At 30.1% G+C, this 27,496-nt stretch overlaps 1 protein-coding gene across 1 annotated transcript; it reads right to left on the bottom strand.

Moving 5' to 3' along the window:
• Nucleotides 1–1,429: 1,429 nt before the first annotated feature.
• LOC116775239 (mannose-1-phosphate guanyltransferase alpha-A) lies at nt 1,430–6,936 on the bottom strand. Its single transcript, XM_032668094.2, has 9 exons — nt 6,762–6,936; nt 6,206–6,404; nt 5,739–5,907; nt 4,990–5,201; nt 4,568–4,664; nt 4,074–4,229; nt 3,243–3,363; nt 2,218–2,361; nt 1,430–1,901 (listed from the first exon to the last, which is right to left on the bottom strand). The coding sequence occupies exons 1-9, from the start codon at nt 6,799–6,801 to the stop codon at nt 1,801–1,803; spliced, it is 1,239 nt and encodes a 412-aa protein (XP_032523985.2). The 5' UTR covers nt 6,802–6,936; the 3' UTR covers nt 1,430–1,800.
• Between the last annotated feature and the right edge of the window lie 20,560 nt (nt 6,937–27,496).

Below are 27,496 nucleotides of genomic sequence, written 5' to 3'. Positions count from 1 at the left end.
TTTTCAAATTCTAGCTACTAAAACACCACTAAGAGATCTGCCACGTGTATGTTTGTACTTTTTCATCGATTCATTCTCTTACTATGACTCAAGGTTTCCTGGACGCAAAGACTGAGCAAGAAAGTCGTCAAGAGTGTAAACTTGCTACGTTTCTAGGCAGTAACTAGGAGATGAATCTTCGCATTTTTTTTCTCGCATTTATTTTAGCATTAGTTCCGTATTCGGGCTCTAAAATTTAAATTGGTGGCCCGATTTAATATTTTTTTCATAAAACCCACCCCAGACATTTGGGCTATCGAACAAAAAAACGTCGACTCGGTCGCACATTCGGTTGCCGAGATCGTCTCCGTGGATCAGCTGAGTCGCCAGTATAGCGTTACGCTCGCTTCACCCAATTTTATGCGATTGAGACAAGATTTTGTCAAAGTCAACCTTTCCCTGAGAGTATTTCGCAATAAAATCGATCCTACAAGCGTTACAAAGGCAAATGGGAGTGATTAGCTTATTGTATTTTTATTAACTCAAACACCTACGTAGCTAATCTACCCATATCTCTTGTACTAGCTTCGTTTCAGATATCAACGCTGTTCCCTAAATCGTCATTTACATCTTCCCATCAAAATCTCTTTCTCGACAACTAAAAGTCCGTCAAAGATTTCTATCGAGAAAACTTTAATCAAATATATTTAAGTTTTTTTTTTGTTTCTTTTGAACTGAGCTGTGGTTATTTATTATAACTAGTTTAACAAGTCAGTCGTTTTATGACTTCCACTTAGATCTTTCCTATAATAGTAATTTAAAGTCTCTTTAAGTGATAAAATTAACACATGTATATATTTTTATCTTCTGAACTAATTAATTGAGGTCGTAGAGCCTAGCTGTGGTCAAGTTAATATAGCTCGAACGTGGACTGGCTCGACCGGGGAAGTACCACCCACAGAAGATCCGCGTGAAGTAGTCTTATACGGCTGCGTTTCGTCCGATGAGTGAGAGAGACGGTTGCCATTTCCCTGTTCCCACCCTTTCCTCTCTCTCTTCCCCAGATAAGGGTGGCAACGAATCGGCAAAACTTTTTGCGGATGTCCATGGGTGACGGCACTACCTCCGTAAGGTAGGCCGTCTGCTAGTTTGTCATCTTTGACATAAAAAAATATATAATAATCTCAGAGTTTGTATTGAAGTTGTAAATATATATATATATATATTTTATTAAAAAGATTTTTAGTTGATTAGATTGAAGTAGGTTATATATATATGTTGAAGTAGGTTATATATATATGTTGTGCATATATATATATATATATATATATATATATATATATATATATATATGCACAACATATTCAAGAAATGTTAGTACTACACACTATTATTAATATCAATTAGTATATCATTTACTAGAACCGGTCATCAGACATTGAAACATCCGTTGGGCTTAAATATTTTATTCAATACCTTCTTAAATCACAATTGTCTATGACAAGCCATAAACAAAGTGAGAAGCTAAATTTATGCAATGTACACGAATGATAACCAAAAGTTATCGCTTAAATTAATTTATACACATCATGAAAACAATTTGGTACATGCCTGTGAGTTCATGAACCGATAGACAGGTTTTGATGTAACTTTCAACACAGCTACACTCGGAAACAGACTATAAAGACATACAAAATTATTATAAAAAAAATTACTTTTAATTTAAGCATAAGGATTTTAAATTTATAGAAATGACATTCACACTTGGTCATACAATATATTTATATTTAATTCAACCGTTCTGTCTATACATATCAAACACTATAATATGATCTCATGTTTAAAGCTCCTCGTCAGGTGTTTGTGCGGTAGTACTATGGAATTAAGAAGAATCATCTCATCCGGCACCACCACACCCGCCCCTGTTGGAGAACATTATATGATATAAGCATGTATATATAGTACAGGGAAAGAGAATTAAAATCGTCTCTCGGTCTCAGAGACCGTTACTGACAATACATAGGTCTATTAAACCAACCAATATTAGGTATTATTTTTATATGTTGCTGATAGAATACATACACTATAAAAATATATCAGCGCATGGAAAGAGAATTAAAATCGTCTCTCGGTCTCTGAGACCGTTACTAACATAACATAGGTCTATTAAACCAAATATATTAAAAACTATACATATTTGAAATATAAAATCATGGTAAAAACTTATTCTTCGCTCACCAAGTATAGTTATCGAGGGGTTAAGTCTTCCGTCGCTGTTGAATAACGGAGTATTGTCCATTTTGGCAAAGGGTTTGTTGGGGTCCGGGTCTGAAGGCGTGCCTTCAACCCTGGACCATTCACCCACTGACGCCTCTTGACCGACTGAAAAATTAATGTTTCTATCGTATAAGTATTATTCAGTCTAATATTACTAATAGGTAATCATAAGTAATATACTGTGTATTTTTATTTCACTAAAATTATTTTATTTATAATTAAATATTACATAATCATGTTTGATGAAAAGGAATTTTGAATTTACGATATATTTGCATAAGGTCCATATTTCATCAACATATCTGCAAGGGCTAGTTAGAACTTTTAAATCATTTGTTATTTGATAGTCAAGGTCATACATTTGACAACTGTGACGTCATTATGTCAATTTTATATAATGAAGTGACTTTTCTTTGTTAGTGTTAATTATATAAGATTACTATAATAGCAAGGGTTCAATAAACTTATAATTAGTCAAAAATTTTAGTTATAAATTATTTTCTATGGATTAATTAATCAAAATTTATGTTTTTTATGTAATTTCTAAGGATTTGTTTTGTCATACCAAAATAGGTTTTAAACAATAAACATGCAAAAACTCATTAGATTTTTAGATTAAAAATAAGATTTTTTTTTTACATAATACTTCCCAGATAATAAATTACTATAAAGTAGTTATCTCAAACATTATAATAGATGGCGCTGTATTTAAATAAATACTGGCTTATATCCTATCTTTAAGTGTCTCTCAAAGGCAATGTTTCTTTAAAATCGATCGATAAATAAAGTAGAACGAGCTTACCTATTATATTATCAATTAATTTTATTATTTTTATAACATTTTATATAGAATAAATACATATGGCATACACGCCATCTATTGGTGTTTTGCGTTAACTACTTTACTACAGTTTATTATATACATGATGTATATATTATACAAATTGTCATAGACATATGTATATACAATGTTGAAGTACACTCACCAACAGTATACATAACAAGCGCGTGTTCGTGTACAGTCGCGTTGTTAAGAACGATGGACTCTTTTATTCGAACCCCCGCCTCTATGGTGACCCCCGCACCAATAGACACGTTCGGTCCTATCTGTGATATTAATTACAAAATAAATTTATATTATCTGTGGACTGTTGTCACATTAATAAAAAATTTGATTATTCAGAAATCTTGAGTCAAAAATTGGTTCTTTGCAACATCTTAACAAACAGACAAAAAAAAAAGTTAGTTTTCTTTATGGTTCGTGTAGTACAAAAACGGATTATTTTTTTATATCTAATATTTAACTTATTTTGGGTCTAATATCTTGGAAGGAAGTCCCGATATTTTAATGTAAATGCATTATTAATACACTATCATAAAAATTACTTATATTAATTTATTTTTTATCATAAATAATAACTAAATTACTTTGGAAACTACCATAATAGCGATGTAGAATGTTGCAAAGATTTCAGAGTGACAATATTTTATGGCGGCGTAGAACTCCTCAGAAGAGATTTACTCAATATTAGTAGTCGTTATTGGCTCCCATCACTCATGGCTGAATCATTTCTGATTGTATTTATGTACTACTGATATAAACAGAAAGGTTTTTCCTTTTGGCATACCAAGGACAGTAAAAGTTAATAAAGTTTCCTATAAGGAGACGAAAAGGTCGTTTCTACTAAAGCAACTGTCCTTGTGTTTGTGACTATATTTCTGCTGAACCGTTGGATCGATTTTGATGAAATTTTTTGCGAAGGTAGATAGGTTTTTAGAATATTTTTCATATATTATATATCACACTATATACTAACAACAGCGCTGCTATGTACTGTCGCGGTCGGATGTATGTATACATCTGGTATTATGTGACAAGTGGTTGCAGGTGTTGATGGATGAAGTTCCAGGTAATGTCTGTTCGCGTAGATCGCTGAACCAGCTGTCTTGACCTGCGACCACCAATTGGTCACCTGGAACATATATATTATGTCATACATTGTGACCAGCTAAACGGTTCTTTAAAATGCCAAAAAAAAAAAAAACAATTGGACAGTCATTTTACATAGTTTGTCGGTTTAAATCCTGTTACCGACTTTGCTTTAATTAAATAGACAATTTTATAAGGCCTTCTATACATCATTATATGTATTTGTAAAAAATCTTTCAGGTCAAACAACATGCTTTAACTATCCATAGTAAAATCTTTAACTATCCATAGTAAATATTTACATAATTAATTTTCACTTAAAAAAATATGGAAAAACAAGTAAACAGAAAATATATTTATATATGTATATTTATTGTATACCTGCAGAGCGTACACCTTGTTTGTCCCTGCTAAAGGCGCTAGCACATCTTGTTCCCAGGACATATAACCGGGGTGTGAACCATTTTGACCATTGCCACTAGAATTAAATTTATTACTATATCAAATGTGCTGTTTACTTATGTTGTCTGTGGACTAAAATTTTTTGTTAAAAAAAAAATAAGTTTGAGGTAAGTATTGCATTTTCAATATTATTGAATTGTCGACTGAGTGAGACAGCCTGAATATTGGTCACGGGAAGATCTAAGAATATATCTGTAACATAGGGCACTTTTATTGTTTTGGTAATTTATTGGAATTTTCATATCATTGTTTAAGTCTGTCCAAAATTGAGATGTGAATTAATTTTTTTTCTAAACAAATGCCTTATAAATAATAAATCCTACTTTTAATTTATTTCTCACCTATAAAATCCCTCCTGTTTCCTTTGAAATGCATCGGCCATGGTGTGGAAAATTTGCAACGAACACACATACACCCCACAATTGATCAATGTAGATATATAACTATTTGGTTTTTCAACATAATGTGTGACCGAATTGCTGGTTGGCTCTCGAACTATACAGCCGTAGTGAACTGACTGCTGTCGCGTAGCTTCAGTGCCCATAATTGTTATCTTAAAAATTTTATTACAATTGTATAGAAGTCAATTGATAACTTTTAATAATGAAGAATATAATATTTTTTCCTATATGTTTATATATTGATGAACAAAATTCATGACAATGTGTAATTTCTATGACGATTTCGATAAAATTTGAAAGAAAACTAGACTGGTGGAATGATAAAATAAATTAATAGCTTATATTTGAATATGAAACGCGTTTTAATCTTAATGTCAGTTGAATTTACTCAAAACAAACTTGTACAAACATGAGAATTTGCTATAGTAATTGATGATAATGTGATTTTAAACCTATTATATATGGATAAGGATTTACACCTATAAAACTCAGTAACTAAAATGATAGTTATTAATAGAATATTCCGGCAAGAAGTATGTATTAGTTTCACGAATAAAAATAATGCAAAAATTATACTACACCCAGCATAAATTAAAATGGTCAAAGTCAGATTATTAAGTACTATAAATTTTTTTTAAAGTATAAGATGAGATAACAATAATAATTGATGACTATTTGTGACTTCATACCAACGATTGTGATGTTTTCTCATGGAAGGTCCACAGTTCTTTGAGAGGGAAGTCAGCACACACATCACCATTCAATAGAAAGAATGCCGTCGGATTGCCCGCACGGATTTGATCTCTGAAGTGGTACAAACCACCGCCAGTGCCCAGCGGAGTGAATTCTTGAAGATATCTACAAGATTACATCTAATTATATCTACATCTACACCTACAAACATATCTATTATATTTATTAATATAATATTAAGTTTTTAAATGCTTCAAAATGATCGCTGACTTTTTTATGAAACAGTTTGACTTTTCTTATCATATCTATAATTATTCAAATGAAAGGAAATTCTAAAATCTAATAATAAAAGTATCTTATATAGAATAATAAGGAATTAAAGTGGAAAAATATACATTGCTTAAATTTCCACCATATTTTATATAATCCATAAAATTATCATTGCAAAATGTAAATTACTTACCTTATAATTATTTTGTATTCCTTTTGCATGTCACTAACAAATTGGGCCATGGTAGTTGTGGTGTATGATCCTATTATAAGAACCTCTTTGCATTCTCCAAGCTTTACACAAGCGGCAATATGGTGCTGGATCAAAGGAAGGCCAGCTATAGGGAATAAAGGTTTAGGTGTGTCTAAAGATAGAGGACGGAATCTTGTACCTGCAAAGTATAATTCAGAGTAAGAAAAAATTATATGGTTTATTCTTGGGTTGTAAAACATTTCGCTTGGTGTATATATATTTTCTTTTACATAATTAATTATGTAATAATAATATTCGGTAGATATTTTATTACTTTTAGTATATAATTATGTTTAAATTTCAGTAGTTTCTAAAACTAATAGGTCTTTAAAAATTAACACGTAACTTATTGCATTATCTTTTAAATGTTATTCTAAGTGAATAATTTTAGTATCTACAGGGAGATCTATAGATTATTTTATAGTTATAAACAATACTATTCGTAGATAACAAACACCGGGGACGACGTCGGAACAATAAATTCAAAACAAATAACCTTTTTGTGGTCCACCTATAAGAATCACAGCCTTCAACATTTTAAATATGTATGTTTTATTTTTACGTTAATTACTAAAATAAATTCTTATATATTAATATACACTGTAAATAGTCTGCTGGTAAATTCTGAAGTTTATCAACTACTGGCTGATAACAGTCAAACTTGTTATGTGGCATTTGTTTTGGTATTAGTCAATTGTCATTCTCTTGCTAAGTTCAGACACGTTTCTGGAGATAGTTATAAATTTTAGTTTCACTAAATCTTTTCACTTTCATGAATGCTACAAAATGTAAATTAGACTGTACTGAATATTATAATAATAAAAACTAATATTGGTTCTAAAAAAATCTCGATATTAATTCTATATTTAAGATGTATTTACCTTAAGGAGAAAATATTAAATAACTAATTATTATAAAAAATGATTGTGGGTGAAATTTATGTTTTAGAAAGTATTAAATAAAAACTGCTTTTAGCTCTACACAAGATCAAGAATAATATAATTCGTCGGTAATATAATCGAATTTATACTATCGATAAACGTATGATCCTGAAATTTTTACTTTAAATAAATTTTTACAAAAAAAAAAAATTGTAATGGAAGAAGTATAATCTTAAAAGGTGCTGCTTTACTACTTAGTATTAAATTTAAAAAAAAAAAACATATTTCTGTGTGTGCTTCATTTGTTCAACGTTTATTATCAGGCATAAACAAACATTGGGTGAAAAAGTAAAAAGACAATAGCCAAGAAAGGAAGTGATATCATGAATTAAAAAAAGATGATCAAATCAAGCCACAGCTCTTATGTTGTTTTTCCGACGTTTGCAGTCTATAAGACAACACGAAAACTTTCTTTAACATAGCAATTTCATTTTCGTTAAATAAAACAAATTTCTCGTACAAAGTTGATACTAAAATTCAGTATGATTTTACATATAGTAATTCTTTTAGTTTAAGGATAAGGGAATAGATGAATAGATAATGCTTTATTAGTACTTCATACAAGTTTCAGATGTGAGAAGGGAATTATTTTGGATTAAATGTACCCTGATTTACATGGGTTGAATATTATATGTGTTGTAGTTAAATTATACAATATATGTAACATATAAATATAATCGCAATAACACTCAACGGCTATGTGCTTCCAGAGAATCAATTGACTATTTTACACAGTACCTACAGTTAAAAAGAAAGGTACTTGCATGCCACAAAAAAAATTCTTTATAATAGATATAAATCTATCATTAAGTACATGGAAGTGCATAAAAATTCAGCGATAAAGTTATATGAGATTTAGAAAACTTCAAAACTTTGACATCCAATTCTTAGAACTTGACAGCTAAAGATTTGTTTTTGACAGGTAAGGACTAATAATTCAATTTCATGCTTGAGATTTTACTGAGATACTTTTCGACGTACGTTTTAATTGAAATTTCAAACTCTAATTACTAAAAAGTTTGGTTAAATTTAGTGTTAGTAGAAACATCATAACAGAATAACCACTTTTATTCAGTATATGTGGTTGTGTATTTATTAACTTTATAAGAATTTTGTTAATTTTGTATTTTATCGTGTTATAGATAATATGAAAATTCAGCTGAGTTATATTTCATAGTTATTTGTCTGCAAATATAAGAGTTTACATAATTTTTGTTATTTAAAAATTAAGTTTTTTAATCTCATATTATTCTAACGTTATATTCAAAGTTTAAAAAAAAATCTATGATTCAGTACATACATACATTTTTCATTTTTATTATAGTAGTTAGATCATTATGTTCTGACATGTGTGCTACATTAATATTAAAAAAAATATATATAACTTGGTTTTAACGGAACGTTGTTTAGAAATTAATTGATGGACGAGCGAAACCATTTCAAATGTTATCTCAGAAAGCTTTTACTAAACTTCGGTCATGATTCAAATTTATACACATACAAATAAATTTGTACAGTCTAGTTATTATGTCAAAAGAGGATTTATGTTATTTGTGATATAACATAAAATCGTATTGAATAAATTTGAAAATAGTTTTCAGCGTGTCCGTTCTATTATTACAGTTTAAATAATTGATATTTCTTACTGAATTCAGTATGACAAGTAGAATTTAATTCTGAAATAACATATAAAGAATGTCACTTAAGAATTTCTTTATTCAACATATACGGATACAGTCCAGAACTCACAAAGGAGACGTTCGAATATTTTATTTAAATACAAAAAAATTGATCTAAAAACATCGTTCCTAAACGAGTTATTTTAAATATGTATTTTTTTTTATTTATACAACTTTTACTCGGAAACAAAATAAATATTTTAATTAAATATAAGAAACAATTGGATTATGAAGAGTTGAAACAACGGAGCAATAATTGCGCTCTATTGTGATGTATGAAGCATGATATTCATAGTCATTAACAGCTTTTCACCTGAATGACACAGGGTTGTTAATATATATATATATATGTATATTGCTATACGAATATGCATAATTTTACATATAGTGTACATATATATATAATAGAATTAGTATCTCGAAGTATTTTAATAAAATGAACGAAGATAAAAAATTGTTTTATTGTAAATTTTAAAGCTTTTGTTGTATGTATAATGTATTAATGTTGTATAATAATAGCGTTATAGGATTTCGACTTACCAAACGCGATCCAATAATTCTGGTTATAACAGCTAACAGACACACACGCTTCATAAAGTTGTCACTGAGTTTGCAATATTAATAAATAGTAACACAAGAGGCAGCCCTACATGACCACGTCGTATGCAATTTCACACATTGTCATGAGTTAACATTGTTCGCTATTTGAAAATAGGAAACTTATAATAGGAAAAGTTATGGATCGTGTTTGAATCGTTGGTTTATAAAGAAATATATTAATTGAATTATCCTATATAATGCAATTAATTGCGTTATTTCATTTAACGCAATTTTATAATTATTATTAAAATTTACAAAATATTTTTTTATAACACGGATAGCAAAACTGTGGAACACCCTGTAGATCACGGACTTGTTATATTACATGGACGAAGAGAAAATTTTGGAAGATAAATTAGGTCCTGAAACAAGGCTCTTAAAAAATGTTATATTAATTACTAAATACATCTGACCTATTCACTACACTGACCTGTAAGCATTTTGAGCAAAACTACCTGAATAAATAGAAAAAACATCACCTCCATCCATGATGCAGAACATACAAAAGAATATTATACAATGCTGTCACGGTATTTAATTATTATTTCAACGCAACATTGTTTTAGCATTAAAGTAGATAGGGACGGAAAAACTAAATATATATATTTCATTTTGTATTTCTTTTATATGAACTGGAAAAATACCAATGCCAAAAGAACAAAAAATTGGTTACTAAAAATACATACAGAAAACATCATGCAAAAAAAAAAGTCGTTGTGGCCTGGAGGTTGAAGGCCCGCCTCTCACACGTGAGGGCGATTTCATATGTATTTCTAAGAGTATCTAGACACCACTGACAGACGGTGAAGGAAAACATCGTGAGAATACCTGGTCTTATAATTTCAAATTATAAGATTGAAATCGCCAGCTCGTCTTGAACAAGCGTGGTGATTAATGCTCTAACCTTCTCCATGTAAGAAGAGGCCTTTGTTCAGCAGTGGGCTCCGATAGGCTGATGATGATGATGACACCATGCAAAACAGGAAGAAACGAGTAAACAATCTTGGTTGTCAACAATAATTTTATAGGAATTTCGTTTTGATAAAAAAAGTATATTTTTGAGTGTTTCAAAAAAAAATATGTCCGAATTAAGTATATTTTCCATTTTTATATATTTTTTTCAGTTTTCTTAAAGGCTTATAATCTTCTGATTTATAGACTTCCACTTAACCGGTCGTTTTAGAAATTTATACTAATCTATGTCTCAGATATAATTTATACTAATCTAGATTTTTAGACATCATTTATAATAAGGACAACATTTTAGAAATAGGATACATTTATTACTCTACACTAAATACAATTCAGACAAGATGGTAGAATATACGACGGCATAAACGTCAAATGTATGAATTTTTTTCGGTTGATCATATAATGATATTTGTATTCGGATATCAGAGTAGATAAATCTCATAATTCCCAATAAACAATATTAAAGAACTAGTTTAGGGTGTCGATTCGGTTTCCTGACGCATAACGTATAGAGAACGGACAAATATATTTTTTTAATTCCATAATAGAAAACTACTTAACTACTCTATAATGTTCAAATAATATTATATATTTTTTTACATATAAAAGCATTAGGCTTCCTGCAGCAATACTAAATGTATGGTGGATTTATTGTAGGAAATTTATGTAAAACACTATTTAATATTAGCTATTATTTCTTGTTTGGATTGTTAATTCGAAAAACGCTAGTTTTTTGGAGCAATGTGTGACTGTCGGATACAAAACGGTTTTGTTACTACAAGCTCTGACGACATATAAAATACAACCTCGTTTTGTCTTAAATCTTCTTGAGGTAAACTTTCTTGTTATAAATTCTTTTTCATTGTGCAAGTTGAATAAGAAAAAAAATAATTCAATAGTAATATGATAAAGCCTTGTCTGTTTCCGACCTCATGAGATAGGTATAAGTATTGGGGTGCTGGTATTCTGGGACGTGCTGTAAAAAAAAAGAATAAATAAGCTATCTTAATTCACCTATGGTGATTTATTTAATCTTTTGTTGCTAGTAATTGCCATGGGATAAAAAAATATACATACACGATACCTGAAGATTCGGTGTAGTTTTAAATCTCCTGACGTAGTTTTTGTGACCTGTAGACCTATCTATTAATTGAATAGAAGGTCTCTCTGAAGATGACTCGGTTTTCTGACGTTTCTGCTGATTCATGAATACGTCATCAATAAGAGTTGAGTCTACCGTACCTGTAAGAACCACTGTCTGCAAACTCCTGAACAGAATCACTCATTACTATAATGTTCTGGGATTATAAGACACGAACGTTTGTTTACCGATAGACTTTTTTCAGATAAACTTTGTTCTGAAATTTCTAATTTATTTTGTAATTTCGAATTTTGTCGACGTCGTGTAACCAAAATAAGTCGACATGCATGCTGTGAAATATTAACTGAACGTGGCTTCCCTTGTATCTATTTTGTTTATTATAATAAATGTCACCATGCTAAATCTAAGGTATACACTAACTTCGTAAGAAAATGAATTTTCACAAATTATGTAACGGATAGGAATAAAAAAAACATATTTATATAATCTTTGGGTAAGAATACAATATTCTTTAAAGGAGCAAATTTATAGGACTTGAGAATTATTACTCCGTGATAAAGGTTCAAGGTTCTTGTATCTCGTGGCTTTGGGGAGGCAAATGGAACTCTGAACAGAGGCGGCAATGTATAAGGATGTTGACAATCGTTTTCAGCAAGTTTTTAATATAAGTTATTTGTGATGCCTAGAAGACACTGTGTTTCTTAAAAAAGTACCCTGACCTATCTAGCCGCCTGTACCTACTGTGAGCCGTCTTTTCTTATACTTAGATTCGTCATAGTTGTTCCAAAAACAGGCGTAGAATAACGCTGTTCATGGAGGTAGGAGAGTATAAGGGTGATTGTACGGAACTAGTATGACATTGGTTCCGGGTCAATAGCCATAATTGAAGAAAGTATTTTAAACATCGTAACTACCTCATCAAAGTGTCTGGATTTATTATGAATCTAAAAATATGTCAACTGTTAATTATCTTAGTTTTCCAAAGAAGAAATTCAACAGAACTATTCATAATAGTTAACGTGAATTAATTACGAAAATCGATCAGCAGAGACAAACTGACGAATCAGTCCAAGATGAAACATGATATTTTGCTCTTACGTCTTTGTGAATAATATAAAATAAATTATTACCTTACTCTAATTATGTTTAACTTAATAAAATCTAATGAAATTACTAATGAACGGTAAGAAAAAACGAAATAAAATTTACAACTTGATTATTAAAATATAACAATAAATTCTGAACACACAAAAATGGAAAAACTATTGTATTGTAATGTGAATTTATGTTTCACTTGAAATACTTTTAAAAACTACAATAGAGTTATGAGATCTAAGACTTTCGCGAGTATTAATTTAAATGGAACTAGTGTACTTCGGTTACTTTGCAGTTTGCAGCAATCGTGATCATCTCGTCTGGCCGTGATCACGGTTGCTGCAAAGTAACCTAAACGTCGGGAGTATGTAGTTTAAAAAATAAAATAAAAATAAGCGTAGTATAATCCCAAAAATATTAGTTTCATTTAACTACAATAGAGCTTTGTAAACAATATTTTATATTGTTAAGCCGTCACCGCACATTCTTTTTAACTTAAATCAATTTGACTTACAGAGATAAAATAGATGTAGATAATTTTTTTTAACACACATTTGCTTATATGATCGTAATCCAATTAATAATTGACAATAATCAATACCTATTAATCGAATGAGATGTGTTGATATTCAGACTAATTTATTTCTTTTATCAGATTTATAAACATGTAAGTTGTAAACTTTTTTTTTATAACAAAATCCTCACAAAGGTTACTGGAATTCTTATTTTTTAAAATCTTAATAAATTATTTACACAAAGGCATCGATTCCTTTTGTTTTAACAACAAAGGAAAACATAAAACATTATTTTAGGCTGTTGTCATTAATTAACTGTGGACTTTTTTTTACAAACATACTGTGAGATTTTTATTTTTAAGAATGTATAATAAAACGTTTCATGTAAGGGAAAGCGAATAAGAAGTTTTTAATAATTAAATTAATTTAAACATAAATAAAAAACGTATAGATATATAAATGTTCGTAAAACTTGCCTGTCATAATAACAGAGGAACCGTAATTGCAACATAGATTTACGGAGCACTCGTTTTAATCCCCGCTAAAGTACTCTATGAATTGAAAGGCCGTCCTAACACTAACTGTCCTAACACTCTGGCAACTTGGAACAGAACAAGATGATTTTTCTTTGTTTAAGTTAAACCTGAGACTTAGTTTTCTTCATTGCTTTGTTATGTTTAATTGGATTCTGTCGAGTTGCTGATTGCGTTTCCCGTTTATATTTTATTTGTTTTCACCATTAACACGGAAACTGCTAATGAGACCGGTGTTTCATTTCAATTGACTGTAAATTATATAACAAGTTGCTTTAGAAAACTTCAACAATTGGGATAAACAAAAATGTTTCAAAAATACCAAGGCCTTTTAAATTTAAATAAAGTGTAGGTATTATTCTTAAAAAATTTTTTTATTGAGTCCAACGAAACACGAGTACAGCATAAAAAATGTAACAACCTTTAGTTGTCATTGTAGGATATAGGATTGATATAGAACATGAAACTTACTATGACAATCATTTTAAAATTTACATTTAACTAGAAATTCTTATTAACTATTTAGTTTTTTTATTACAATAAACATTTTGTCATATGTCCGTCGTGTAAGTCAGCTTTAATTATTATTTTTTATAGTCTTCTGTTGCTCGTATAAAACTAGTACATATAATCTATGTGCACTCATTACGTTTATGTTCACTCGGTTACCAGTATTCGATTTTGGTCTGCTCAATAAATATATTTTTGCGTAACCTTATTCTGTATATTTACAAAATTTTCAAGGACATGACGATTATTTTAGTTTGAATAGTATTTTTTCTTCTTTCCAGTTTATTGACGTACGTAATATTTATCCATACACTAGTTGATTACTTTGTTTGATAATAATTCTTGTTAATAAGTTTTGTTAATTATTATTGTAAATTAATTAAATTCATAACTGTGCATTTCAAAGCCTTTGAATATGACACAAATATTGTTAAAATTTATATTTCAGAGATTATAACTACGAGGTAGAGACAGTATTCTGTTTCCTCGTAATAGTCTCTCCAGTCTTCCCCCTAGCGTTGGTGTCACTGTCGTTCCTCAAGGTCGCCTGTTTTGTATTAAAGATTACATTAACCCTTATAACACATCGCCGGCTATCGTAAGTATGGCTGGTTCCCAGAGACCGTGATTAATCTACCTTAGATTGTTTCAACAGGATTTCCAAGACCATAATATCTTTTAATATCGATAATAATAATATTTTAGTTATTGTCCAGAATTTGACCTCTGGAAACAACGTCGTCTTTGTACTATTATTTGGTCAAAAAGTAAAGGGAGTTTATTGTTTATTGGTTTTATTTTTCAATAGAATATAATCATTTCTAGAAGGTTCTTGATCGTGGCTAAGGTTTTATTCCGAGCTCATAATCTCATTGATCATCCTGGGGGCTCTTCAGGGCCTGATGTTTTTTGAATAGCTAGTAAGTTCCGCCTTATAAGTGCTTCCTGTGAGCACGTGCTGTGAGGTCCCCGTGCATTCCTTCGTCACGTGTCCCGTGCTGAACCTGCACTTCGTAACCTCGTGTCAGTCCCACAAGTCGTGTTTCTGGATGGAAACTTCCAATCACTTGAAATGTCCCGAGTTCTAGAAAATCCTATGCTATAGATGCTATTTATGCTATATAAATATTATTTTCTTCAAAAACCAGTGAATGTATTAAATTTAATAGTTAATTTTGAATGTTTAAGTTAATACGTCCTTAGGTCACGTGTCATTTAGCTGGCGACCAAGATCCCCGTGTGAGTGTTTCATTATCTCTGTAATGGTCTCCTAATTGTTAAATATCAGAACTACTATCAGATCAAATAGTCTGTATGAACTTTATTTCAAGTGACTATAGTAAAATAATCACCTCTGAGTATAGATGGCTTTAGCTTAGTCGTGGTTGATATGTAATAATAATTAGTTTTTAAGTGCATTAAAATAGTTATATCTAAGATTATAGCGTGTACTCATTTAAATGAAATTAAGTTTTTTTTATAACCATCCGTTATTTTATTATTAAATTTCTACATTTTTCCGATGTTTTCATAACTTTTCAACCTATATTTACTCCCTTCTCTTATATATTCACTATTTACAACTCAAGAAAGGCTACGCGGAATTGGCTGTAAATTGGTACGGAGGTAGCTTAGAGCTAGGAGACTGACATAAAATACTTTTCATCACGTTGGACATAAAAAAATCGAACTTAATAAAAACTAAATATGCTTATTTATTGCCTCTAACAAAGTTCGCCGGGTCAGCTATACATTACCTATTATGAAAGAGAGACGGCCTATGTCACGGGCAAAAAAAAATATATATAAAAATTAATCCATTTTTCCTTTGGATACGTCATCACGTGTGAATAGCTCGACCAATTTTTTTTTTGTTATGTTAGTTACTGTTGAGAGAAGGTTCTTATGAAAGCAAAAAATAAGAAAATAAAATTTAATAGATACTGTTTTAAATATACTTTTTGCTAAGCATGTATTAAATAGCTATCACTTGCCTGCCAGTTGTTCAGATAGATCGCACACTTCCATTGTCGTTCACAAAGATATCGTTATTATAAAGTAAGGTTGTGTATTTTTTGTTTTAATTAGTCGTATTAGTCGGAAGTAAGGACTTTATTATTTAAATATTAATTTACCCAGCTCCTTTGGTCTGAATGGTCTGACCTTTAACATCACAGAACAAGGCCTATCAGGTCTTTTTGTTTTATAAGACAGAAAATTCCGCATCAAAGTGAACGGAATTTCATATTACAAAAATAAAAAAGGGTTTAATTGGTTGCTAGTTAAATATTTCCAGTGTAATGAATCCAAATGCTTCATTATTGTATAAAGACGACGACGTAAACATTCCATAGATTCTTGGTACGGTGCCAGGGTCCATCGCGTTGTAAGGAGAGCAGCTATAACAGTGCCTTGGACTTGCAACTTGTCCTATCAAACGCGCGTTAAACGCTCACCTCAACCGTCCAAGCTTCTCTCTCTACCTAACTAAATTTGAAAGGAACCTTCTAGGGCTGCTTTCGAAGTATTTCCAAGCATGAGTTAACGACAGTTCTGGAAAATTTCATGATTTTAATTTTAATCATTTTGAACATAATTTTTATTTAAGGCTATTTCAAAAGCATGGGAAGCAGATGATTTATTGTAGTACTTCAATAATTTTTAAAATTATTTAATTTTTTAGTAAATATTTAATTTTGGAGATCCATTAAAAGCATTATCGAAATACTAAAAATCTAAACTAAAGACGTTAAATATAATGAATGTGATTGTCCTCACAAAGCAAACTGGACATTACATTTAGGCTTTGTACGAAATAAAATTTAAATTTAAATCGTGATTATATTAGGTTTTCAATAAAAGTACTTTAACATTAATACTGGACCAGAATTAATGCAATTTTATTATTATTTCCTTTAAAGTAAAAAAAAAACCTTTAAAACTACATACAGTAATATTGTTAGTATAGAGTGCTTAAATTATTTGCTCGTCTTAAGCATCCATATGTACATTGTCATATCGGTCGACTGCTTCTCAAAGCGATCCTTGTAAACACATCCAGTGCGGACACGCGAAGTTAATGAAATGGCAAATGTAATAAGGAGCAATCGCACGTAACACATTTAATAAGCCATGTTTGTTTAATTTCCATATAGCAGAAAACTTTATTATCGCTTACAGAGCCCTCTACACATTCGCTGTTTAAAAATGCCGGACATCATTTTAGAAGAGATGCTAGTCGTATAAAAATTATGCCACATGAGCCATACGTAACCATGAAAAGGAACTAGCAACCTTTGCAAGGAAACTGGCTTTCAAATGAAAAAAAATCACATCAAAACCGTTTTATCCCTTTGAGAAAAATGACGCCACAAACACGTTTACGCCCATGGACAGGGAGAGGACCATTAGAATGAATTTAAAATATATTTCCGTTCCTCTAAAATATACGCAAAGGTAAATATGTCCCTTGAGTGTCTTAAGTCTTAGAGGCTTTCAGTTAAATATTTTGAAATATTAGACAGATATTATATTTGTTTATGAAACAGTTAAAAATATGCATTTTTTAAGCACCGAAATCCACAAGATTCGTCTTAGTTACAATGGTATTATAAAAAACTTTGACGATTATTTGATTTTAAACGGAAGGGAGAAAATAAGTCGGTTAGAGATTTATTAACCTATCCCACAGCTGGGTCTATAAACAATGTCTTCTAGGGTCATAAAGGACTATTTATAAGGAAGGCTTTACGCATCCTGCATCTCGAAGAAGTTTATTGATTTCAGCTTTTCAGTTTCTATTAAATATAGAATAGTAAAATTTTTAACAGTTCTTCTTCTTAACAGTTCAGCTTCTTGTCAGTAGATCATGAAGTGCAGTATAGTTTATTACTTATAATCTCTGTTTTATTTCAAGACGTAAAACAATTTTCAAACTATTTTGATCATTTATTTTGATCATCTTCAATCGAGTGTATAAAAAAAATTAATGTAATTTTTTTGAAAAAATGTAGTATGAACAGATTAATTCAACACTGATGTATTTAGTAGATAATAATTAATTGATAATCAAGAGAAAAAAAACAAATTGTAACGAGTTTCCTTTTAATCAAAGTTTTTGTTTTTGTAAAAGATTTTTTTCAAATGTTATGTTAATGTACACCCTCAGGCCTTCTTATAATCTCGTCCGTAAAGAACATACTATTAGTACAAATCGCGATACATATTTTTTTTACATATTTTCAACTACGCTTATTAGAGTTCGTTCGCTATATATTTTAATTATATATGTAAAACAATTAAATTTTAACATCAAAAAGTTCATTCCATAGAACATGATTGGTTTATATTTAAGTGTATTTATTTTCTATTCAAGAAGAGTTAATCGTCAGGGGTATTTATTGTCATAGAACTATTTTAAAGTAAATGTGAGTATATTACTTACATTTAGAATGGTTAATATTTAATAAGCAATTTGAAACACATTAAGGAAATAACAATTTGATCTAAGTGGCTAATAAAATAAATTTATATATGTATATAGTACGAATATACTTATATACAATAGTTTTATCAACCGGCGATAGTTTCCGCTTCATAGTCTTCTTTTTCGAGTTTAAATTGTTTATAATCGCTGCTAACTACTGGATAACCCGTTTTATAAACATTTATAACACAATAATGTTGAGGTTATTAGCATTTTAAATTAAAAGAGATGCTTATGAGTATTACTTACCATTATGTGGCTTTGGACGTCATAACAGTTCCCCAGTTACAGAACAAAGCATTGTGCTTCTTTTAAAAATTAAATTAAAAATTATTGTCTGTCGATGAATTGAATATGTTTATCTATTTGTGATAAATAATCATATCCTATTAGCAATATGCAGACTTGATGTGAGTCCACTCACATGTCGTCTGCCCGTGATCACGGTTGCTGAAAAGTAACCGAAACGTCGGGAGTATGTAGTTTTTTACAAAAATAAATCACGCGTAGTTTTTCTCGAAAAATATTAGTTTCATTTAAATGAATAAAACTCGCGAAAATCTTAGATCTCATTAATAAATAACCTCTTTAGTTGCGTAATAAATGTCAAATTAAACTCAAACTTTTACCTAACCCTAACTAAGTCCATTGGTTGCAGTGAAAGTAACACAATTTGATATCTAGCAATAGAAAAGAAACGAGAGCTAAATGAAGGAGCAAAAGATTAGATAAGGAGAGATTATCGCCCAAGCGTTTAACCTTTGTTAATGTGCCGTAAAATATTAGTTCCGATAATCATATACATTAGAGGCCACCGAACGGTCGATACTCAATATTCGTTGATAATATAATTAATCAATTAATTCAATATGCCCAATTCAATAGTAGAATAGAAATGTCCTGGTATTGTGACAATACAACGTTGAGGAATCTTGAGGAAATTGGCGTTTTATATGTGTGTGTTAAGGTTATGGTAGTGTGTGTATAGTTAATTTCATTCAAATAATTTATTATCTATATTCTTTAATGAAAATGATACCCGTATGCACTTGTTTATTTTTTTTTAAAGATTTGTATGTCTTAAATTCCAAGTTCAGCAGTTGAGTAAATTTTCTTAAAAATGGTTACAAAGCTTACGCTTTACGTTACGATTTTAAATGCATTATATTAATGTACATACATTTTTAAGGGACCATCCATAAAGAATTTTAGGACTTTTGAACCCCTCCTCCCGTCCTTGTTACAGGTTGTCACATTTTTATAACCCCCATCCTGATGTGACGTCACACGTTTTTAAACTTTATGTATGTATTTAAAAAATATTTTTTACATTTCGCTCGAACTTCCTTAAACCTATTTAAATCCTTACCAGTTTAAATTCTCGTGCATTTGGATGTCACCTTTACCTCATAGCGAGAATGCTAAATAATATAGATTGTTCGTGATTTTTTTTTGTATGATAAGGGGGGCAAAGGAGCAGACGGTCTAACTGACACAGGAAGAACCGCCGCCCATGGACATTCGCAAAGTAGTTTTGCGGATGCTTTGCCACCCTTGGTTGGGGAAGAGGGAGAGGAAAGGGTGGGAAAAGGGAAAGGGCAACCGGCTCTCCCACTCAACGGGCGAAACGCAGTCGTATAAGACTACTTCACGCTGATCTACTGTGAGAGGGTGGTATTTCCCGGTCGAGCCAGCCCACGTTCAAGCTGCGGTAATTTGACCACAGCTAGGCTCTCCCCCCTCAGTAGTTTTTTATTAATTTGTTTTTAAATTTTCAATTCGGTTCCAAAGTTTACGCTTTAGTATTTTAAATTTTAATATGTGACGTCACAAAACTATTGACCCCCAAGCCCCTAGTCACACGATGTCACACTTCGGTGATACCATCCCCATGAACGTGTGACGTAGTTATGGATGGCCTCTTACGTAATTCACTCATAAACTAATTCTTCATTTTATTATATACAGATAATAGTAACTAGAGATGTTGATTCAATATGAAAAAGGTAGAAATAACCTCAGTAATCTCACTTTAATAACTACCGGCCTTAGTCTTACATCATGTAAATAAAACAGAAAAATGTAATTAAATGTAGTTCTTTGAAGAATCGTCGTGAGTTTTAATTGTTTTATCTGTTTAAGTTTACAGAAAATAGATTCTAATAAGGAGGCGAAATAAAGTAGGATTTTCTGTTTTTAATAAAGTTGTATATCACATTCCATGTGAAGGATTTGTCTGGTGAAGTAAAATTTAATTTTCATTTAATCTTTGTAAAGTACGCCTTTGTCATTCCGCCGTAGAGTTATAAGATATATGTGTACATTGTCGGTACTCGTATGATCATAATGAAACAAAATCCAATACAAATGAACAAAATTTAAGGAATTTTCTATAATAGAAACTATATAAAAAATAACCTATTGTAATGGTCTTTGTGTTTGAGTTTTAAAGTAATAAAAAATATATAATGGAACTTTATATACACGAGCAGGATTTGAACCGACATCCCCGGAAATATTGTTTTTCAATTGCTTTAGTAACTAAGATATCGTACCCTTTATTATAGGGTATAATTTAATAGATTCCGGAAGTTACAAACGAGAAACCTGCTCTCTAAAAAGGATTTGTTTTTATTCTTTATTTTGTATGTGCATTTTTTATTAATTGATAATATTATAAATACTTAAGGTGTAAGTCTATCACAGTAAATAACATTTCATTCATGAAAAAAAATAATCGTATTCGCTTCTGTTAGTAACAACAAAAGTGCATTGCGGATAAATTGATTCAATGATAACAAAATTGAATTGAACAAAATTCATCTCCGGATTGCTAAAGCGACGTGTGAATCTTGGTTATAAACAAAGTCTTGTTTTTATAGCAATTTCATTAGACCTTCCATTCTAAGAAATCCTACGTTATCCGCTCACAATACAACGAGAAGTAATTGAAAATACGACCTGCATAGAAAACTGGAGGGCGTTGGACGTTGAAGCTATAATACGATGTTTAACTTGTGTCGTCGTTGTTCGGCCAGAATTGTAATGTTATTTGGTAGTAATGAAATAAAATTGACCGTGGTTTTATTTAAACAAAACACTTACGTTTTATTCAAATGATTGAATTGCTTTGATGTTTCCAATACATTATTCATGTAATATTCCTGTGAATTTCTCCATTAAATGTGTGTGTCCACAGTAAAGGTGACTAGGAGGAACGCTTTAAACCGCTTGTCGACCTTAACTTAATGCTAAATGCTAATTAAATAAAGATCACTTTATATGAATATATAATTTGAGTCAGCATAGATAATTTTTTTGAAACAGTGGTACTAAAAACAAGATCTTATATATATAGTGTCATATAAAAATTGTTTGTTAAAAATAACTATGCCTAACTATAATCTTGGTTTCAATCTGACAGTCTTTCTTTGTAAAGAAAATAATAAAAATATGTTTGGAATTAATAATTATAATCATAAAAAAATACTAACTCTTTTAATTAAATATATACATATGTATATTAGGATGATAAATAAAGTGATCTAAAAGGGGGATATTCAAACAAACAAACATACCAGTACAGTCTGATATAAAATGTAAGGTCTTTGTAAACATCTTACAGAAAGAAATTTTTTTATAACTTGTTGCTTCATAATATTTTTCAGTCTAGACACTGCTGACCATTATAACGACTTGTTTGTTTGGTAATTATTCAAAACTACAGTTTACAAGTAAATATTTCTCACTATTACTTTTATACTTAAAATACATTAAATATTTTAAATGAATTCTATAAAAAAAAAATTAAAACATTACTTTTTAAATCAAATCATTCTTGATATCATTTATAAAGAAAGGTTTGTGTTACTTGGCCAGAAGGTTTGAAGGTACCAATATATACAACTGATTTGTACACAACCTCATTACAGATTTTTAAATTGAAGTACAATTCAAACGGCTCTAGAAACTTTAAACCGAACAACACGTTTCTTTGACTGAAACCTGCAATTACTTTTTCTTCAGTGCTTTGTTATCTGTTAATGAATTTCCCGTTGATAATTTAATTGTTACTTCTTTTGTCATAGAAATTGCTCGCAGGTCAGAACAAATAATGACTCGACTTTAAAATATAACAAATGTCCTGATGTACTTTATTTTAACAACTATACACTTATATAGTCACAAAAGTAATGGCACTAATATTTTTTTATCTACAATAACATATCGAGTAATTTTTTATATCTATAACAGTTGCTATCTCTCAAAATTTAATTTACAACATAATATGACACAAATTCTTTGTGTTACCATTTTATATCTAGTTTTGATTATAGACGTTATACCTTTGTCTATCAATCTATAGATTTATCTTTAAGAAAGACGTTAAGGTTTATGTCGACTTTAAGTTTGTCGTTATAAAATGTTGCTGATAAATATCACAAGCACAGAAAAGGGTGTGAGGTAATATCCAAAAAAGGAATATGTACTACAAGGAAACGAAGACCGCGGCTATGTGCTGTAAACATTTATATGCTTTGGAACACGAGGGTTAGTAGCATTTGTACATTTTGTACACGAACTTTTAATTCAATTCCGTAATTTTTTTTCCTTTCCGTTATCGTTTTAAAGGAAATAGCCTTATCTATGGATGATTAAAAAGCTGTTTGTTTATATAAATATATTCAAAATATATTCCAAACATAAAGCTTTTTTACGTTTTTCTTTTTTGTGCTGAAGAACACCAAATACGGATTTTAAGTTAAGGCGGCCCATACATGTACAATAATATTGCACAATATAGTTAGTACAATAATAATACAATATTATTAGCAGTGTTGGGATAATATTTAAAAAATGTGTAATGATTGAACAGAAGTTTGAGCGAGCTTAAATTGTATTGCGCAATATGTTTATATTTGTACTGTGTAGGGTTAGTATTGCGCAATATTTTTTTCAGTTCACTGTTTTAAGCGTTTGCTATGATTTCAGTCACGTGATTGGTTTGTCAATCTTATTGCTAAATATTATTGAAAATTTGGAGTCAAAGAGGGTGCACAGTAAAAAAATTGTGCAAAATTATTGCAGATGTGGGGGCCGCCTTAAATCTTTTGGTGTAGGAAATACATCGTATAAAAAATAACAAATAAAAATCTAAATTAAAACAACATGATTGTGATTATTTTTAATTATTCCATCTAAATAGCGTTTTATTTGTTAAGCCATCTTAAGCATGTCTTCTTGAGTTGTTTAAATTTACCTTCTAGTCATGGTCGGCTGCGTCTCAAAGCGTCCCTATACACACAACTACTGCGGACACGCCCAGTTAATGAAATGACAGAATATGAAGCAGAATATAATTTTATATTATGAAGTTATTTAACATTAAGTCTTATAAATAAGTAAGTTTATAAAGTAGTTATGAAAACTTTCTTTTTGATAGTGGGAAAGAAGAAAAATCCAAAAAAAAAAAAACCTTAAATTCCAAAGAGAATACATTCTATCTGGAATACATTGTATCTGTTGAGTGGTAATAAAAAATTACAAATATAATATGACCAGGGTAAATCATGACATCTCTTACGTGATTAACACTCGTGTAATTACTTATATTACTAACGAAAAGAGAAGAAAGATCAGTAAGAAGGGATACTCATGAAGGGGATAAAGAAGTAATCGATTGATTACTTTGTTATAGCATAAATATAACGTTTTTATATACTACTATATATATACTTTAATATAAAACAAATATTTGAAAAGTATTAAATTTAATTAAGTTTCAGGGAAAAATAAGTCAAACTATTGCAATGTATTTATTTATATTATAAATGTTCGTAAAACTTGCCTGTGATAATAACAGAGGAACCGTAATTGCAACATAGATTTACGGAGCACTCGTTTTAATCCCCGCTAAAGTAATCTATGAATTGAAAGGCCGTCCTAACACTAACTGTCCTAACACTCTGGCAACTTGGAACAGAACAAGATAATTTTTCTTTGTTTAAGTTAAACCTGAGACTTAGTTTTCTTCATTGCTTTGTTATGTTTAATTGAATTCTGTCGAGTTGTTAATTACGTTTCCCGTTTATATTTTATTTGTTATCACCATTAACATGGAAACTGCTAATGAGATCGGTGTTTCATTTCAATTGACTGTAAATTATATAACAAGTTGCTTTATAATATTAAAGAAACTAAACAGTCTAGTTAAAAAAAATACGTATTTTAAAATTTGCGTTCATATTAAAATATGAGAATCATTTGAATGATAAATTATTTAAAATTTTTCATTTCATATAAGGATCATAGTTTATAATTAACTAGTTATTTGGGTCTTGAAGTAAATCCAACGAATCGAGATGCATTATGTAAATAAACTAACTCTTACAGGATTATGTAATAAAAATAATAGCGGTCATTTTCAACTAATTAGTAAAGTCTCAATAGTGACATTTTCGTGTTAGGAAGCTGAGCTTCCTTAATACGGTTTAAGTATTTTTATTACTTATTTATCTATTAACATGTGAATGAAGTTGCCGTTGTCATTATGGAGACGAAACCTCTCAGCATGCCATGGATTCACCGTGTGGGTGCCGGGGCCATCGTGTTGCAGACTACGCCTACTACGCCTGGGACTTGCGACCCAGGTGTAGTTTTAAGGGGCAACCTATCTAACGCGCGTTAAACGCTCACTTCCACTGTCTAAGCTAAGCTAAGTTTAGTTATAAATTATGATTTTATATTAAATTCCAATTAGTTAATTTAACTAGAATATAATAGAAATAATTATTTCATTATTTTTACGAGTTTTATGTTTAGAAAAACTTTTAGTATTTTTTACAAAGGACTACGCTGAAAGAGATATTTTTATTATACAGATAATCAAAACAATCACAATTTTTAATAATTAATAAAAATTAATTAAATTTAATAGTTTACTCAAATGAAGCGTATATCACTTGTTGGTCGGCACGGTCGACTGCGTCTGAAAGCAATCATTATGCGTATTTTGTGTGGACACGCCCTATTGATTAAATTATTAGTAAATATTAATGAGTCACATGTTATATGTGTAGAAGGACTATAGTCCTACAATATATAACCCAATAGGGTTTACTTACCGGTCCGGTCTTTACCAGGACCGGCCAGTCGCTGGTGTGCCCTGTCGCTGACAGATCCGGGGTGCACCAACATAGCGGCCGATGGCTTTCACAGTGGTTTTAGTGAGTAGGGGCCAGACCAGGTCGAGTCTCACACATCCTCTTCGGCCACACCAAGGCCGGTGAGACGGCTCGTATAAAGAGTTTCCCTGCGTCATCAAAAAAAAAAAGAAAGGGGGTATAATAGGGTTTAATTACAAATAAAATTTTAAGTACATATATCCCAAACTATAATTTCATAGAATAAACTTTATTGAATTAATTCAAACTATACTGCTATTTCGCAAATAAGAAGAACATTTCATCGATATGGCAACAGCTATCGAGTCAATACAAATATAATATGTTGAATTTTTTTTTTGTTTTTAGATATTTTTTTATGGCAATATATGCCAGTTGTTTTTGAAGAAACTTCATAATAATCCGAGTAAATAAATGAACGAATTACATATCTTTATTTCGTAAAACAATTTTAAAAACAAAATCCCTTTTGGAAAATAACTGCTAGAGAGTAGATAAATATTTGAAAAGATTTGATTCATTTACAAGAAAAACCGAAAAAAGCTCGATCTAACAGAATAGCATAATTTTTAAAACTATTTTTAAACCCAAAAAAAGTTATCACATAAATAAAACAGTGATTTATGTTTGATTTTTAAGGGGATATTTGATACTAAATAACCGATTTATAATTTATCTGTCTATCAGACGTCTTTTTAATGATATTATTTTGAATAGTAATCGTTTTTCCTACCATATAAATACTGAAAGCCTATCTGTACGACATTTATGATTTTTTTCAAACAATAGATTTATTTGGAATATTTTTGTTTTATATAAATAAGCAGAGGACGTTAAATTTTAGATTTATTATATTTATTCAAGAAGGAAATATAGTAAAAGCTCTTATTATAATACACATGATTAACACCAAGTGTGATGTAAGCTTCACTGGCTGATTTATTTTCCTAATAACTTCATAGTGCTTGAGTGTCCTTCCATCTTTGATAGGTGAGAAATTAAGTGATGATAACGTTAAAAAAAATAAGTGCGGTAATCTGATTATATTTAATTATTTAAATTCAAGTATTTTATTAATTATTTCCTTGTAATTCCTCATATTTTATTTGTTATTTCGTTGACTACGTTTGATTTTACTACAAATTTTGCCATGAGCAAATGTCGAGCCTAACTTGATGGAAGATCATTTTACATTAAAAAAATGCATTTTTTTTTTTGAAATATTAGTTTTTTATAACACTTAATAATTGTATTCTGTTACAGAGTTCAACCCTGACTATTAGTAAATAATTTAATTTTAGATATGTATATAATCATTTTAGAAAAAGATCACTGAAATAAGAGGAAAAAAACTTTTATAGTTATTACCTCGAAAAATATAGAAAACGAGCAAAGTTTAGGCAAACTAAACGTCTTATTTACGTTCCCGCATGTAGATAATCCAATTGTCCTGGTTTCACAAAGACAGACAGAACCAAATATAGCTTATATGTAAGGAAATGGAGTTCTAACAACATCAACGAATTATTCTCTGAGATTTACTAAAAGGGCAATTATCGAGGCCGTTCACCTCAACGACGATTCATATATGTCTGACAAATTTATAGTCAGTAA

The sequence above is a fragment of the Danaus plexippus genome, chromosome 25 (genome assembly GCF_018135715.1).
Source record: "Danaus plexippus chromosome 25, MEX_DaPlex, whole genome shotgun sequence".
In the NCBI taxonomy this organism is placed as follows: domain Eukaryota; kingdom Metazoa; phylum Arthropoda; class Insecta; order Lepidoptera; family Nymphalidae; genus Danaus; species Danaus plexippus.
This window is presented reverse-complemented; position numbering and strand designations above follow the sequence as displayed.

Excerpts from the sequence above, each read along its gene's own strand:
- LOC116775239 (XM_032668094.2), bottom strand. The coding sequence starts at position 6,801 with ATGTTGAAGGCTGTGATTCTTATAGGTGGACCACAAAAAG. Across the intron at positions 6,405-6,761 it reads TATAGGTGGACCACAAAAAG|GTACAAGATTCCGTCCTCTA; the intron begins GTTATTTGTTTT and ends TATACTTTGCAG. Across the intron at positions 4,230-4,567 it reads ACAAGGTGTACGCTCTGCAG|GTGACCAATTGGTGGTCGCA; the intron begins GTATACAATAAA and ends TATATGTTCCAG.